Raw genomic sequence first — 13024 nt, forward strand, 5'->3', positions numbered from 1 at the left:
TAAAACATACAGAAAAATGCAATAATTAAAGAGTAGACTCCCAATCCCTGTCCATAATGATAACAATAAATAATAATGGAAACTTATCATAATTGTTACTAAAATAATACTAGTACTGCCACCCAAATGAATCATTAGAAGTCAGGACATTATTAAAATACAAAATATTTAGAAAACAATAAAAATCAATTTAAATTAATTAAAAATTATTTTATTTTATTTTATATTTAATTATTTTTATAAAATAAATATATAATAATAATGTAATAAATATATAATTTTAAATATTAAATACATAAAATTATAAATATTAAATTAAACAAAATAATTTTAGATGATTGTTTCCTTAATATTATTGTTTGTAAACATAATAAATACTCTAAAATTCTTGCTCGTTTTACTATTTTGACTCAACTTTTGAAGGATCGATCTACCATAATTTTCTTTTGAAAAATTTAAAAGATTAATTTATCAAATTAATTAAATAAAAAGCTAAGTTTACATATGTAACTTTTTTTTTAGGATATTTTTGAAAATAAAATAAAAAATCATTATTTTTTCTTTTTTTTTTCAATTTTAATATTTTAAATATGATTTTTTTTTATTTAGGACGGATTTGCCACACTCTCTAACAAATTTTATTTTAATTTTTTTCAAAATCCACTAAACTCACATTTTTAAGTCATGATCATATACATATAACAGATAGGAGTATACAAAAATACATAGAAAACAATCATAACTTCTTTAATATTGTTGACTGCAATGACAATTATTATTATCGTTTTCAGATACAGACATATTTAATAAAAAAATTTTATATTATAAATTAAAACAAAATCATTATTTCTCTAATAAAAATATGACTTATTCTTATATATTCTTGTGTACTTCTTTGTACTTTAGAGTTTTAAAAAATAATAATTTTTTTTATTTTATTTCATTTTCTTTTAGGATTTGAGTTATGATTAATTTTATATCTTTAAAAATGTAAATCATATATTCCCACGTAACTACTCAATTTTTTCTCTCATATATACACTAGTAGATAATCATAGATAGACCTTAAACAACGAAATTGGATTATTCTAATAATTAATTTATTAATTTATTTAAAAAATATTAAAAATTTAAATCATGTCTTTTGCATATAATAACTTCCGATCATAAATTTTAAAATAAATCTCAAATTCTACAACGAATTAGGTTTGTGGTATGTGGAATCGAAAAATATCGCGAAAAACCAAAGTAGATAGAGCTTAAACTGAAAATTTAATTAGGCATGCATGGTCTAAAAGAAAATGGAAGCTAAGGTAAGCTAATAAAGAATTGGTGTGTTAATATTGTAAGATTATCCAGCAAGTTGAAAGGGCGTAAGGGTAAGGTAATTATTAATAGAAAAAGTATACGTTATTAAGAGAGAGTCTGTCAACTATTACTAACACATGATAAATTAGGATTAAACCATGATTAATTTAGATGTGACTTTATTTAGTAAATGGACTTTATGTCCAACCCAACTCAAATTGGCAGATTTTGACAGATAAAAAATTGATAATGTAGCACTACTGTTATTAATATCGTGGGAAGAGGGTGTCGTTTAGTGAATAAGCAAATAGGAGTTAGGAAGATGACACGTGGCATCCACTCCTAGTTTGTAGTGGAGGAAAGGTTAGTTGTCGTTTTGTTTGATTAGGTCTGGACATACTCACGCGCAAATCATTTGGTGGCGCGTGGGTTCCACCTGTCTCTCCACTCACTTCATTATTATCTTCCCTACCCTACTCCTTCCACAATAATAATCAAATTAAATTATAGGTGTCTTACACTTATTTAGACTCACACTATATCAAAATTCATTTATACATCTTATAATTATATAAAAATTTAAAATTCAATCATAATTAAATATAATAAAATAATATATTTATATTTTAAACATATATATCTTCAAAAATTATTTTTTATATTTTATTATTTTAAATTAATCAACTATTTAAAACTCAGACAAAATTGATCATTTATTATCAATTTTTTTCTATTTTTTAATCAATTTGCTCACAACTAGTTTATATTATGAACCAAACCAATCAAATGCTCATTTGCTAATTAATTTATCATACTGAAGAAATAGTCCAAAAAGCAATCATTAAATTAAAATTAATATATTTGTATATAAATATATATAATTAAATTTATTTTTAATATATATTTATATTTTAATATATATTTTATACTCATAATTAATTTTAATAACTGATTTTAATATACGCATAACGTAATCTTATACAAATCATAATTAATTTAAATAATTGATCTTAGTATACTAATAACCGATCCAATTATTAAAAACCATGCATTTTATCATGCAATTATGTGAATGAACATCAGATTAATATATATAATATAAGGTAAAAATTCAGGTCCAATCAATTTTACATCAAGTTGATACTTGAAAACCGTTAAATAATTTGATTGATTTGACTAACTTTTTATCTAATAACCTGAGTTTTCACCATAATATAATGCACACGGCACCAATTCAATTGGATCGACATTGAAGATCGATAAGATATCGATACAACTAATAGATCTATACCAGCTATAATCTTTTTCTATGCCGGAAAGTTTTATTATCACAGCACCACCATCAACAATCTGAAAAGATGTAATTTCTATCTTTTCTATCATATATATGAGGTATTCAAATCCTATATTTTCTATTTTAGATATAATTTTAGTATTTTACCTATACATGCATTATTGATAATTATATAAGAAAGTACTACTATAAATTATTTAAAAAATAAAATAAAAAACAACTAATCAAACAGAAAGTGGATTGTCCCTCATGTCTTTTTCTTTATTTTGCCATCACAAATCCGATGTGTGTGCTTGAGGCTAGCTAAGAACTTTAACATATCTTTTTATTACAATAATAGCTGCTTTTTAGGGTTGACCCCTTCAACCTATAAGACATATACAAACAACATTGTTTAAGAACAAGAAATGACCTAGCTAGGATCTTCTTAGGGTTTAACAAATTTATTTATATATATAATATGATGATAATGCTAATATCATGGCCTCTTATGGGATCACCTTTTAATAAAATTTACTAAAGACAACTTGCTGATATATACAAAGTTGAAAACACGACACATTAACCACAATAATTAGTGGATGACCTCTATATATCTTCATCTCTATTTTTTATACCCACGTATCTTTGTTATATATGTACTACTAATCAATGATCTCTTTAATTTTAATTAACCAACTCGTTTAAATTTGTAAATTCGTTAGAGTATAATTATCTATTATTTTTTTAGAATAAAGTATTAAATTGGTCTCTTATATTTGAGCTTAATCTTATGTTAATCTCTAAATTTTAAAGTATTCTATTTAAATTCAAAAAATATTTATTTAATTTCAATGTAGTTTTACTATGAAGTCATAACGAAATTTAGTTTTCAGATATAGAAATTTTATATAACCAAATTCTTTAGTTGTTGAGGGAAGTTCTCCATGGTAGAGGTGACGATAGCCTTGTTCTCGTTGTCTCCGGTGAATTTTCCTACGAAAAGCAAGTTTTCGAAAATGTTCTTCATGTGCTTGAACCAAGACTAGTAGCTCACGATGATGTATTCGCTGCTAATTTTGTGTCTCTCGAATTTGTACTTATTCTCTAGAGAAGAACAGTAAAATTTTGTGAAATGGTGATGTTAATTATTTAGCATTAATTTTACGGTAAGATTACATTAAAACTAAATGAATTTTTTTTGAATTCAAATAAAACACTTTAAACATTAGAAACTAAAACAAAATTAAACTCAAACGTAAAAAATAATTTAATATTTTTTTTATTCAATTAAAATTTTTAAAACAAGTAATTTTGTAACCGGATTCATTAATGTTGTATAATACATTATCCTTTGCAATACCACATATATTTGATGTGACGCTACAAGTGAAGTGATCTAACTTTGTCATGTCTCTATTTGTGGTTTAACTATATGCCGATATCTTAATGACTGAGAATTTAATTTATTTAAACTATAGGGTACCAAATCCTTTTTGCTAAGTTTTACGCTTTTTGTCTTTGTCAAACAAAATGAATAATAATAATAATAATAATAATAATAACTGTGATCTTTTATTAAAATAATTTATTTCAAGTTAATACAATATTAGTAGAAAAGAAAAGTGAAGCATAGAGGATATGCTAAGTTGAATATAATGCATAATGCTGCTCATTATTAATTTTTTTTCTTTCTAAAAAAGAATCATAATAAAATAATGCAAGATGCTTATTAATCGCCTCTTGTTGAAATTCCGTATTAGAATACAATATGTCAATATTTGTATGTGGCGTTAGAATTAGAATAATTATATTCTTTTTTTTTCCTATTGAGAACTTACTATTTAGTTTCTACTACTTGTGGTTATTATTTGGCTAAAAAAGTTACAAAATAAAGAACAATAATTATATCCTCAATTTATCTTTTATACCAAAAGGATATTTACAATAATGACCTATTTTTTCTTTGTATGATCACTCTTGTTTGGCAGAATGACTATGGTTGCTGACTGCTAAAGTAAAGAAGAAAGAGAAATGAAATTAGGGTTAGAATTTAATTTATATACGATATGTAAAATGACTAAAAAAATTTATAATAAAAATAAACCATTAAAAATAATTAAAAGTATTTCACATAAATTTGGAAATTAAGAGAGATGGGATGAAAATCCCCACTTGTGTCTCTGTGTCTATCTCAAAAAAAATTTGTTTCTCATTCTCATTCACAGAAAAAAATAAATAAAATTCTTCATCTAAACGAATTTTCATTTAGAATAATAATTCCCGCAAAACTTTCCGTATTTTAGAAAATTTTGTCATTCCTAAATAAAATAAGTAATATAAGAATTTTGTTAAGTAGATAATAATTTTTGTAAACAATAGGCTTTATAATTGATTTAATAAAGTAAAAAAATACTTCATCCTTCAAATTATTTCATAAATTTTAATATTAGAATAACTATCTGTACACATAATGAATTGAACATCCAACCATTATTAACTCTACATGAGTAAATCGAATCAAAAGAAATAACCATCCAATTAAAAATTAATAAACATAATCATCTACGTACCTATTAAATTAATCATTCGACATATCCATTATTCACATTGTTTAATTCTATAATTCACTCTCTTATAGATTCATTTTAATATCTCAAATTTCTTCAATCACATACATTAACCAATTTGGTTTTTAAAAGAATCAACATCTTAATTTAATTAGTGTTTAAAAAATACTACTGTAAATTAAATTGATATTTTATTAAATTTCTACCGACGTATATGAAATAAAGCTTATCAACACATCATATTATTATTAAAAAAATATTATTTGTACACTAAAATTAACTACTAAAATCAGTCACTAATATATTTATATATAAATACATGTATGGTTTAATTTATTTTTAATATGTATTTATATTCTAATATATATTTTATAATGACTGATTTATTTTAGTGTACACGTAGTATAACTCTATTATTAATTACTAGCGTGACACGTCAACTGAAAGTTAAAGAAAACTAATTTGACTTATCTTGATTCATATGTTTCATGAATGACCAAATTATTGAGACATTAAATCTTTTAAGGTTTAAACTGAACATTAACCTTACTGAAAAAAAAATAGGTATTAGATTTGAATTCTTTATGCTATTATTAGTCTATATTAGTAAAATTAAACATATATTATATATTATTGAATAATCCTCACAAAAAGTCTATATATTGATACCTAATTGAAAACAAATCGAGAAAAAAAAAAGTCTAGTATTGATTAATTAATTAATTAACTTAACCCTTCTTCTTTTCCCTTTTGTTTTTACTAATAAGTCCCGTAAATTCTATCAAACTTTTTGAGATATATTTCTTACTCCGCTGATGAGTGTGTGTCATGATTTGAGCATGCGTTTGTGAATAGAATAATATATACTTTATTTATTTAATTCACCTAGTCTGAAATGATGTGGAATAATAATAATAATAATAATAATCCTTAGCTTCCTTTTATGCATGGAAATGACACTAAAATTAAAGTTGATGTTGGGGTGACCTACTTATTTCTTTATTTCAATTAATTAAATCGCTGACAGAGAATTTTGTCCAAAGAACATTAATGAGAAAAAGAAAAAAAATTGCGAAGCAAAATTAAGAACATCTATAGAAAACCAATTTTAATATTCTATTATCATTATTTTTTTATACTTGTAAAATCACATGTCATCATCATTATTATTATATAACAATATAGCATAAAAAATAATATTAAAACAGGAAATTAACTTATAGAAATAAAGAATATTAGTTCTAATATCTGTAAGTTGATATTTATACATGCTTGTAATCAGTTAAGAAATTGTTAGACTGTTAGACAAAGACGTTAGATAATTAGGGAATTAGTTATCATTATGCATTCTACTCCACACACATATAAAAACTGTATAGTGTATCACAGTTTTCAGTGTTTGAGAATCAATGAATACAACTTTACTCTTTCACTCTCTTTCTCCCCCTTTCCTCTTTTTTTCTGTCTGATTCATCTTCTTTTCTTTGTTCTTCTCTGATCTCAGACTTGCACAATAGAGCTTGATGAGAGTGCAACCTCTCCCTCGCCATTTTCACATGGTGCAGTGAGCGTGGAGGAGAGGTGAATCTCCGATCAACGAGACTGAGTTCAGAAGCCTCCGGATCTGACTGCTGGAAGAAATTCGTCGATCCTTTCTGATCATTTTCTTCAAAGAAGATTCATTGATTCTTTTTTTTTCTTGATTCCTCTGGAACAATCCTATTTCAACGACCTCAATCGTTATTCTTCTCTCAATCTCTGATGGCTGATAATCAGAGAGCGGTTACTCCTACAATGGACGCACAATCTATTGCAACCTTTTTGAATCAAATTGCGGTGTTTCAGGCTCAGATGGCGAAAACTCACATCAATCCGATGCAAGATCCAACAAGTCAGTATTACATTCACCCGAGCGAAAACGCTGGTACGCCTTTTATTCCAATTGTTCTTACTCCTAATAATTACGGTCCATGGAGTAGAGCAATGTTGTGAGTTTTAGAAGGAAAGAACAAATTGAAATTCATTGATGATTCGTTGCCTCGACCACATGAGAATGATCCTCTGTTTGATGCCTGGAAATGCTGCAATACTTACTTAGTTTCTTGGATTAACTTGTCTTTGAGCCCTGACATTTCCAACAGTGTAAGTTGGAACAACGTCGCTTCTGATCTGTGGAGAGATTTGAAGCATCGATACTATCAAGGTGACAAATACAAAATAGCTAAATTGCAAAAAGATTTGTTTGCCATGAAGCAAGGAGGCCTAGACATTACCTCTTACTATACGAAAATGAAGTCAATTTGGGAGGATCTTAGAAATTTCAGGCCAATTCCTCATTGCCGTGACTGCGATCTGATATGTTCCTGTGGATTGGAAGTAATACGCCAGTACAGACGTGAGGATTATACCACACGACTATTGCGAGGGCTCAATGACCAATACTCTTCAGTGCGGTTGCAATTGATGCTGATGAATCCTATGCCCGATTTGGATACGGCTTTCTCCATGCTGAGTCAACAAGAGCGGCAATTTGGGGAAGCACCAGAATCTAAGGTGTTCTTCAACAGAGCTGCCACAGAGTATCCATCATTTGAAGACAAAAGCAAAGGGAAAGGTAGAGGGAAAGGCAGAGGTCGTGGTAAGGGTAATCGGCCTCAATGCACCTTTTGTGATCGCACCGGCCATACTGTGGAGACATGTTACAAGAAGCATGGATATCCACCTCATTTGCGCTAAAGGCAAATTGGCAGTGTCAACTACATATCAACTGATTCACAGGCTGGGAAGGTTACTGATGAACTCGGCCAAAGCAATCTAAGCACTACTTGTCAGAAGGAAGCTAGTGAAGCATTAAAACTTGACCTCACTCAATTCCAAAAGGAAGCTATACTCAAGCTCCTTCAGGGTCAGGATGCTCAGTCACAACCTCATACTGCACCTCAGGCACAACTTCACCCACACACTTCTCCAATGAGTCAAGGTAGAAATGTTTTAAAATACAGCACCATAATTTCTTCCTTTGTTGCTGTGAAATCCACCCTTTAGGTCATTGACACAGGGGCAACTGATCATGTGAGTTTTGATCTTAATGATTTTGAGTCACACCATCCCATTCCCCCTATAATTGTTAGAATGCCGGATGGTACTCAAACAGTTAGTAACATCATTGGTACCATCCGCTTCTCTAATCAATTACACATTGCAAACATACTTTTTATTCCTATTTTTGACTTCAAACTGATTTCTGTGTCAAAACTGACCAAAAATTTAAAATGTCAAATGCTTATTAATGATTCACTCTGTGAGATCCAAGACCAAGCTACTTTGAAGAGGATTGGAGTAGCTAAATGCACTGATGGCTTATATACAATGGATAGCAAACCAATTGTTGGCACTTCTGCATTTATAGATAGCAAATTGTCTCATAATTCTGTGGTTGTAGCTACTGCCACTTTGGGCAACTCTGCTACTATAGTCAATAAAGTGGATGCACTTTGGCATTCACGGTTAGGTCATGTTCCACAACACATGTTAGAAATAATGCACAAAATATATCCTATGATTGATTGTGCTAAACACATACATCCATGTAATTCTTGCCATTTAGCTAAACAAAAGAAATTACCCTTTTCTTATAGTGTAATTAAATCTGCTAATTGCTTTGATTTAGTTCATGTGGACATTTGGGACCCGTTTCAACTCCTTCCTTTAATGGCAAAAAGTATTTTCTCACTATAGTTGATGATAAAAGTAGATACACATGGATTCATTGCATGCATCATAAGTTTGAAACTTCTGAACATATTATACATTTTGTTAGATATGTACAAACTCAATTTGGTAAAACTGTTAAATGCTTCCGCTCTGACAATGGCCCTGAATTTGCTTTGAAATCCTTTTATGCCTCCAATGGTATTTTGCACCACACGTCTTGCGTGGAGAGCCCACAGCAAAATGGCATTGTAGAACGCAAACACCAACACATACTAGGAACTGTACGGGCCTTGATTTTTCACTCTTCCTTGCCAAAATGCTTTTGGACATATGCTGTTAAACATGTAGTCCACTTGATTAATATTCAACCTAGTCATTTTCTTAAAAATAAAGTACCTTTTGAAATCATCTTTGGAACTTTGGCAAATTTATCCAATTTAAAGATCTTTGGGTGCTTGGCTTATGCCTCTACTATGGTTCATGGCAGAACCAAGCTGGATCCTCGGGCCCGTAGATGCATATTCTTGGGTTTCAGGGAGGGTACCAAGGGTTATATCCTGTTTGATTTGAACTCCAAGAATATCTTCACCTCTAGGAATGTTATATTCTATGAGGATTTTTTTTCATACAATAAAATTAAAAATTCTGCATTAAAACAAGTAGATTCAACACCCAAAACTCATCACCATGCACATCACCTTGATTCCTTAGATAACACAGATCACTTTTGGTGTCCGCCTACCATAAATGAAGAGCATGCCAACACCACCACTTACAATCATGTTGCATCATCTATATCATTTTCACCCCCTCAGCTAAAAGAGGATACTGCCATGCATTCATCATCTCATACATTAGAAAATAATTCCACATTGCATACATTAGAAAATAATCCACCTTTCATTGAAACAAGAAAGTCAACCCGAATTAGGACAATGCCAACACACTTAAAGGACTATCATTGTGACATTCCTGGTGCAAAGTCTACGGTTAATACTGTTTGCAGGTATCCTATCTCACAGTACATGTCATATGAGGCACTAAGTCCAAAATACAATGCCCTTTCTTTAGCCATTGTCAAAAATGTTGTGCCGCGCACCTATGAGAAAACTGCTGTTCATCCTTGCTGGAAGGAAGCCATTAACAGTGAACTTGAGAGGCGTTGAGGCAGAATCAAACTTGGTGTGTAACAAAACTCCCAACTGGCAAGAGGGCAATTGGTTGCAAGTGGGTCTTTCGAGTGAAGTTCAATCCGGATGGAACTGTTGAACGTTACAAGGCGAGGCTTGTGGCAAAAGGATTTACTCAAGTTGAAAGAGTAGATTTCATAGACACCTTCAGTCCCGTTGTTAGGATGACTACATTGCGCATAGTTTTGGCTCTAGCTGCAGCCAAACAATGGCATGTTAAGCAATTGGACGTTGATACAGCGTTCCTCCACGGAGATTTACATGAAGAAGTGTACATGAAGTTGCCTCCAGGATTAGATGGGACCAATCTGAATTCATCCCTGTTTGCAAGCTACAGAAGTCGCTGTACGGATTAAAGCAAGCCAGCCGTCAGTGGAATTTAAAGCTCACAGAGACACTCACCATTGCTGGTTTTGTTAAATTCGAAGCAGATCACTCCCTGCATTCGAAGATCACTCCTCGTAGCATTACAATCATCATGGTTTATGTTGATGATCTGGTTTTAACTGGAAATAACTTGACAGAAACTGATCATGTCAAGAAATTGTTGGACAACAAATTCAAAATAAAGGACCTTGGTGATTTAAAATATTTTTTGGGGATGGAAATGGCAAGGAATTCTAAAGGCATTCATCTCTGCCAACGAAAATATGCACTGGACATTATCAAGGAATTTGGTTACTTAAATTGTAAATCGGTTAGCACTCCAATGGATTACACGTATGCTTCAAAGTTATCAAAGGAAAGTGGCATTGCACTGCAGGATCACACTCCTTACCGTCAATTAATTGGTAGGCTTCTCTACCTCACAAACACACGCCATGACATCTCCTATGCTATTGGGAGATTGAGCCAATTACTTGACTGTCCAACTGATGCTCACATGCACGCAGCCTATAGAGTTCTTCGTTACCTAAAGGGGTGTCCCTCATTGGAAATTTTCTTTTCATCAGCCAATGATTTGAAGCTAACAGGATTCTGTGATGCTGATTGGGCTACATGTGTGGACACTCGACAATCCATCACAGGACATTGCTTTTATCTTGGAAATTCTTTGATCAGTTGGAAGAGCAAGAAGCAAAGTACTGTAGCCAGGTTATCTTCGGAAGCAGAATACAGAGCCTTAGCTGCTGCCATATGCCAAGCTCAATGGCTGTCCTTTGTGATGAAAGATATCAGTGTGCCATTAACTGAACCCATCACTCTTTTTTGTGATAATCGTTCTGCCATTCACCTTGCTACTTACCCCGTATTTCATGAGCGCACAAAGCATATCGAAGTGGATTGTCACATCTCTCGAAACCAGCATTTATTAGGCCTTATCCATTTGATGCCGTCTCCTCTAGCAATCAACTCGCTGACTTCTTAACCAAAGCCTTGGCTCCAGGTCCCTTCACTGTGAACGTTTTCAAACTGGGTCTTCTGGACATTCATGATCCCAGTTTGAGGGAGGGTGTAACTTGAGTCATTGTGACTGCAAGTTGATATTTATACATGCTTGTAATCAGTTAGGAAATTGTTAGACTGTTAGACAAAGACGTTAGATAATTAGGGAATTAGTTATCATTATGCATTCTACTCCACACACATATAAAAACTGTATAGTGTATCACAGTTTTCAGTTTTTGAGAATCAATGAATACAACTTTACTCTTTCACTCTCTTTCTCTTCCTTTTCCCTTTTCTTCTGTCTGATTCATCTTCTTTTCTTTGTTCTTCTCTGATCTCAGACTTGCACAATAGAGCTTGATGAGAGTGCAACCTCTCCCTCGCCATTTTCACAAATATTTCAATCATATACATAAAATATTTTACACTATCACTGAAATTACATCTTTGTCAATAAATTTTAAATTAATTTGAGAAATAAAAGATTTACACTATTTTGATAATAATGCATAACATAGACTAATTCTAATAATGAGTACCGAATATAGTTATTTTTCTTGATGAACTAATAATATATAGTTTGATGGTTGTTTAAAAATAATTATATATTAAATAAAAAAATGAATAAATTTGTAAACAATGCATGCTTACTTTATGATTTTTGGTAGCCTAATTAAAATGAATAAATATTTTTTTTGTTAAAGTAATATATATGAGCAAATTAAATCTTAGTATAAAAAATAAATAATTGGAGAGTATACCCTGGCCATAATTTTTATTTGAAAAAGCTAGTCGGCCCAAGCAGAATAAAATTATAAAGTTATTATCAACAAACAAGTTATCACGAGAGAAATCATGAACCGAAAGTGTTGCAATTTATGCTTCATCTTTATGGTGTAAAAAAGTTGCATTAATTAAGCAATAAAAGACTTTCATATAAATCAGCTGAGATTCTTTCATAAGAGATACATTATTTTATACAAATTAAATGAACAGAAGAATAAAAGAACAATTTCCTTTGAAGAGCATATATTACATTTGAATCTTTATAAGGATGCCTCTAAATGGTATCAAGTCTTAGTCTACAAATGGAGGTTGATTATTATGCATATGGGATATATTCCTTGTTTAGTGAGACTTTACAACTCATTAGAAATCAAAAGAAAGATTTAAAAACTATTTGACATACTAATTATATATTATTAGTGAGGCATTCATTCATATCCCATCAAAATCTTGTATATAATTCATTCAATGCTAAATTTATGTATGCACTATTTTATAAAATAGTATTAGAATAATTGAGAATAAATAAAAATAATCCAACTTCAAAAATTAATTTATAAAATAAAAATTGCTTTGTAATTATAAATTATATAATGTTTAATTACTATGTTGGTCCCTATAGTCTCGCGAAATTTTCAATTAGGTTCCTATACTTTTTCTCCTTTTAATTGAGTCATTGCACCAATTTTTTTTAATTGGATCCCTACATTTTTTTTCCTTTTATTTAGGTTCCTATACTAAATCTTTTTTTTTTTAATTGGGTCCCTATAAAATTAAGCCAATTACTACTAAAA

General features: G+C 30.2%; 2 protein-coding genes across 2 annotated transcripts; both read left to right on the forward strand.

The window, feature by feature from the left end:
- Nucleotides 1-6912: 6912 nt before the first annotated feature.
- On the forward strand, nt 6913-10031 carry LOC107487279 (uncharacterized). Its single transcript, XM_016107900.1, has 6 exons — nt 6913-7139; nt 7293-7839; nt 7930-8094; nt 8197-8681; nt 8822-8872; nt 8972-10031. Exons 1-6 carry the CDS (start codon nt 6913-6915, stop codon nt 10029-10031), a joined length of 2535 nt encoding a protein of 844 aa, XP_015963386.1.
- A 188-nt stretch (nt 10032-10219) lies between these two features.
- LOC107487280 (uncharacterized mitochondrial protein AtMg00810-like) lies at nt 10220-11424 on the forward strand. The gene is made up of 2 exons (XM_016107901.1): nt 10220-10400; nt 10487-11424. Exons 1-2 carry the CDS (start codon nt 10220-10222, stop codon nt 11422-11424), a joined length of 1119 nt encoding a protein of 372 aa, XP_015963387.1.
- Nucleotides 11425-13024: the final 1600 nt, after the last annotated feature.

The sequence above is a fragment of the Arachis duranensis genome, chromosome 5, assembly GCF_000817695.3.
Source record: "Arachis duranensis cultivar V14167 chromosome 5, aradu.V14167.gnm2.J7QH, whole genome shotgun sequence".
NCBI classification, from domain to species: Eukaryota; Viridiplantae; Streptophyta; class Magnoliopsida; order Fabales; family Fabaceae; genus Arachis; species Arachis duranensis.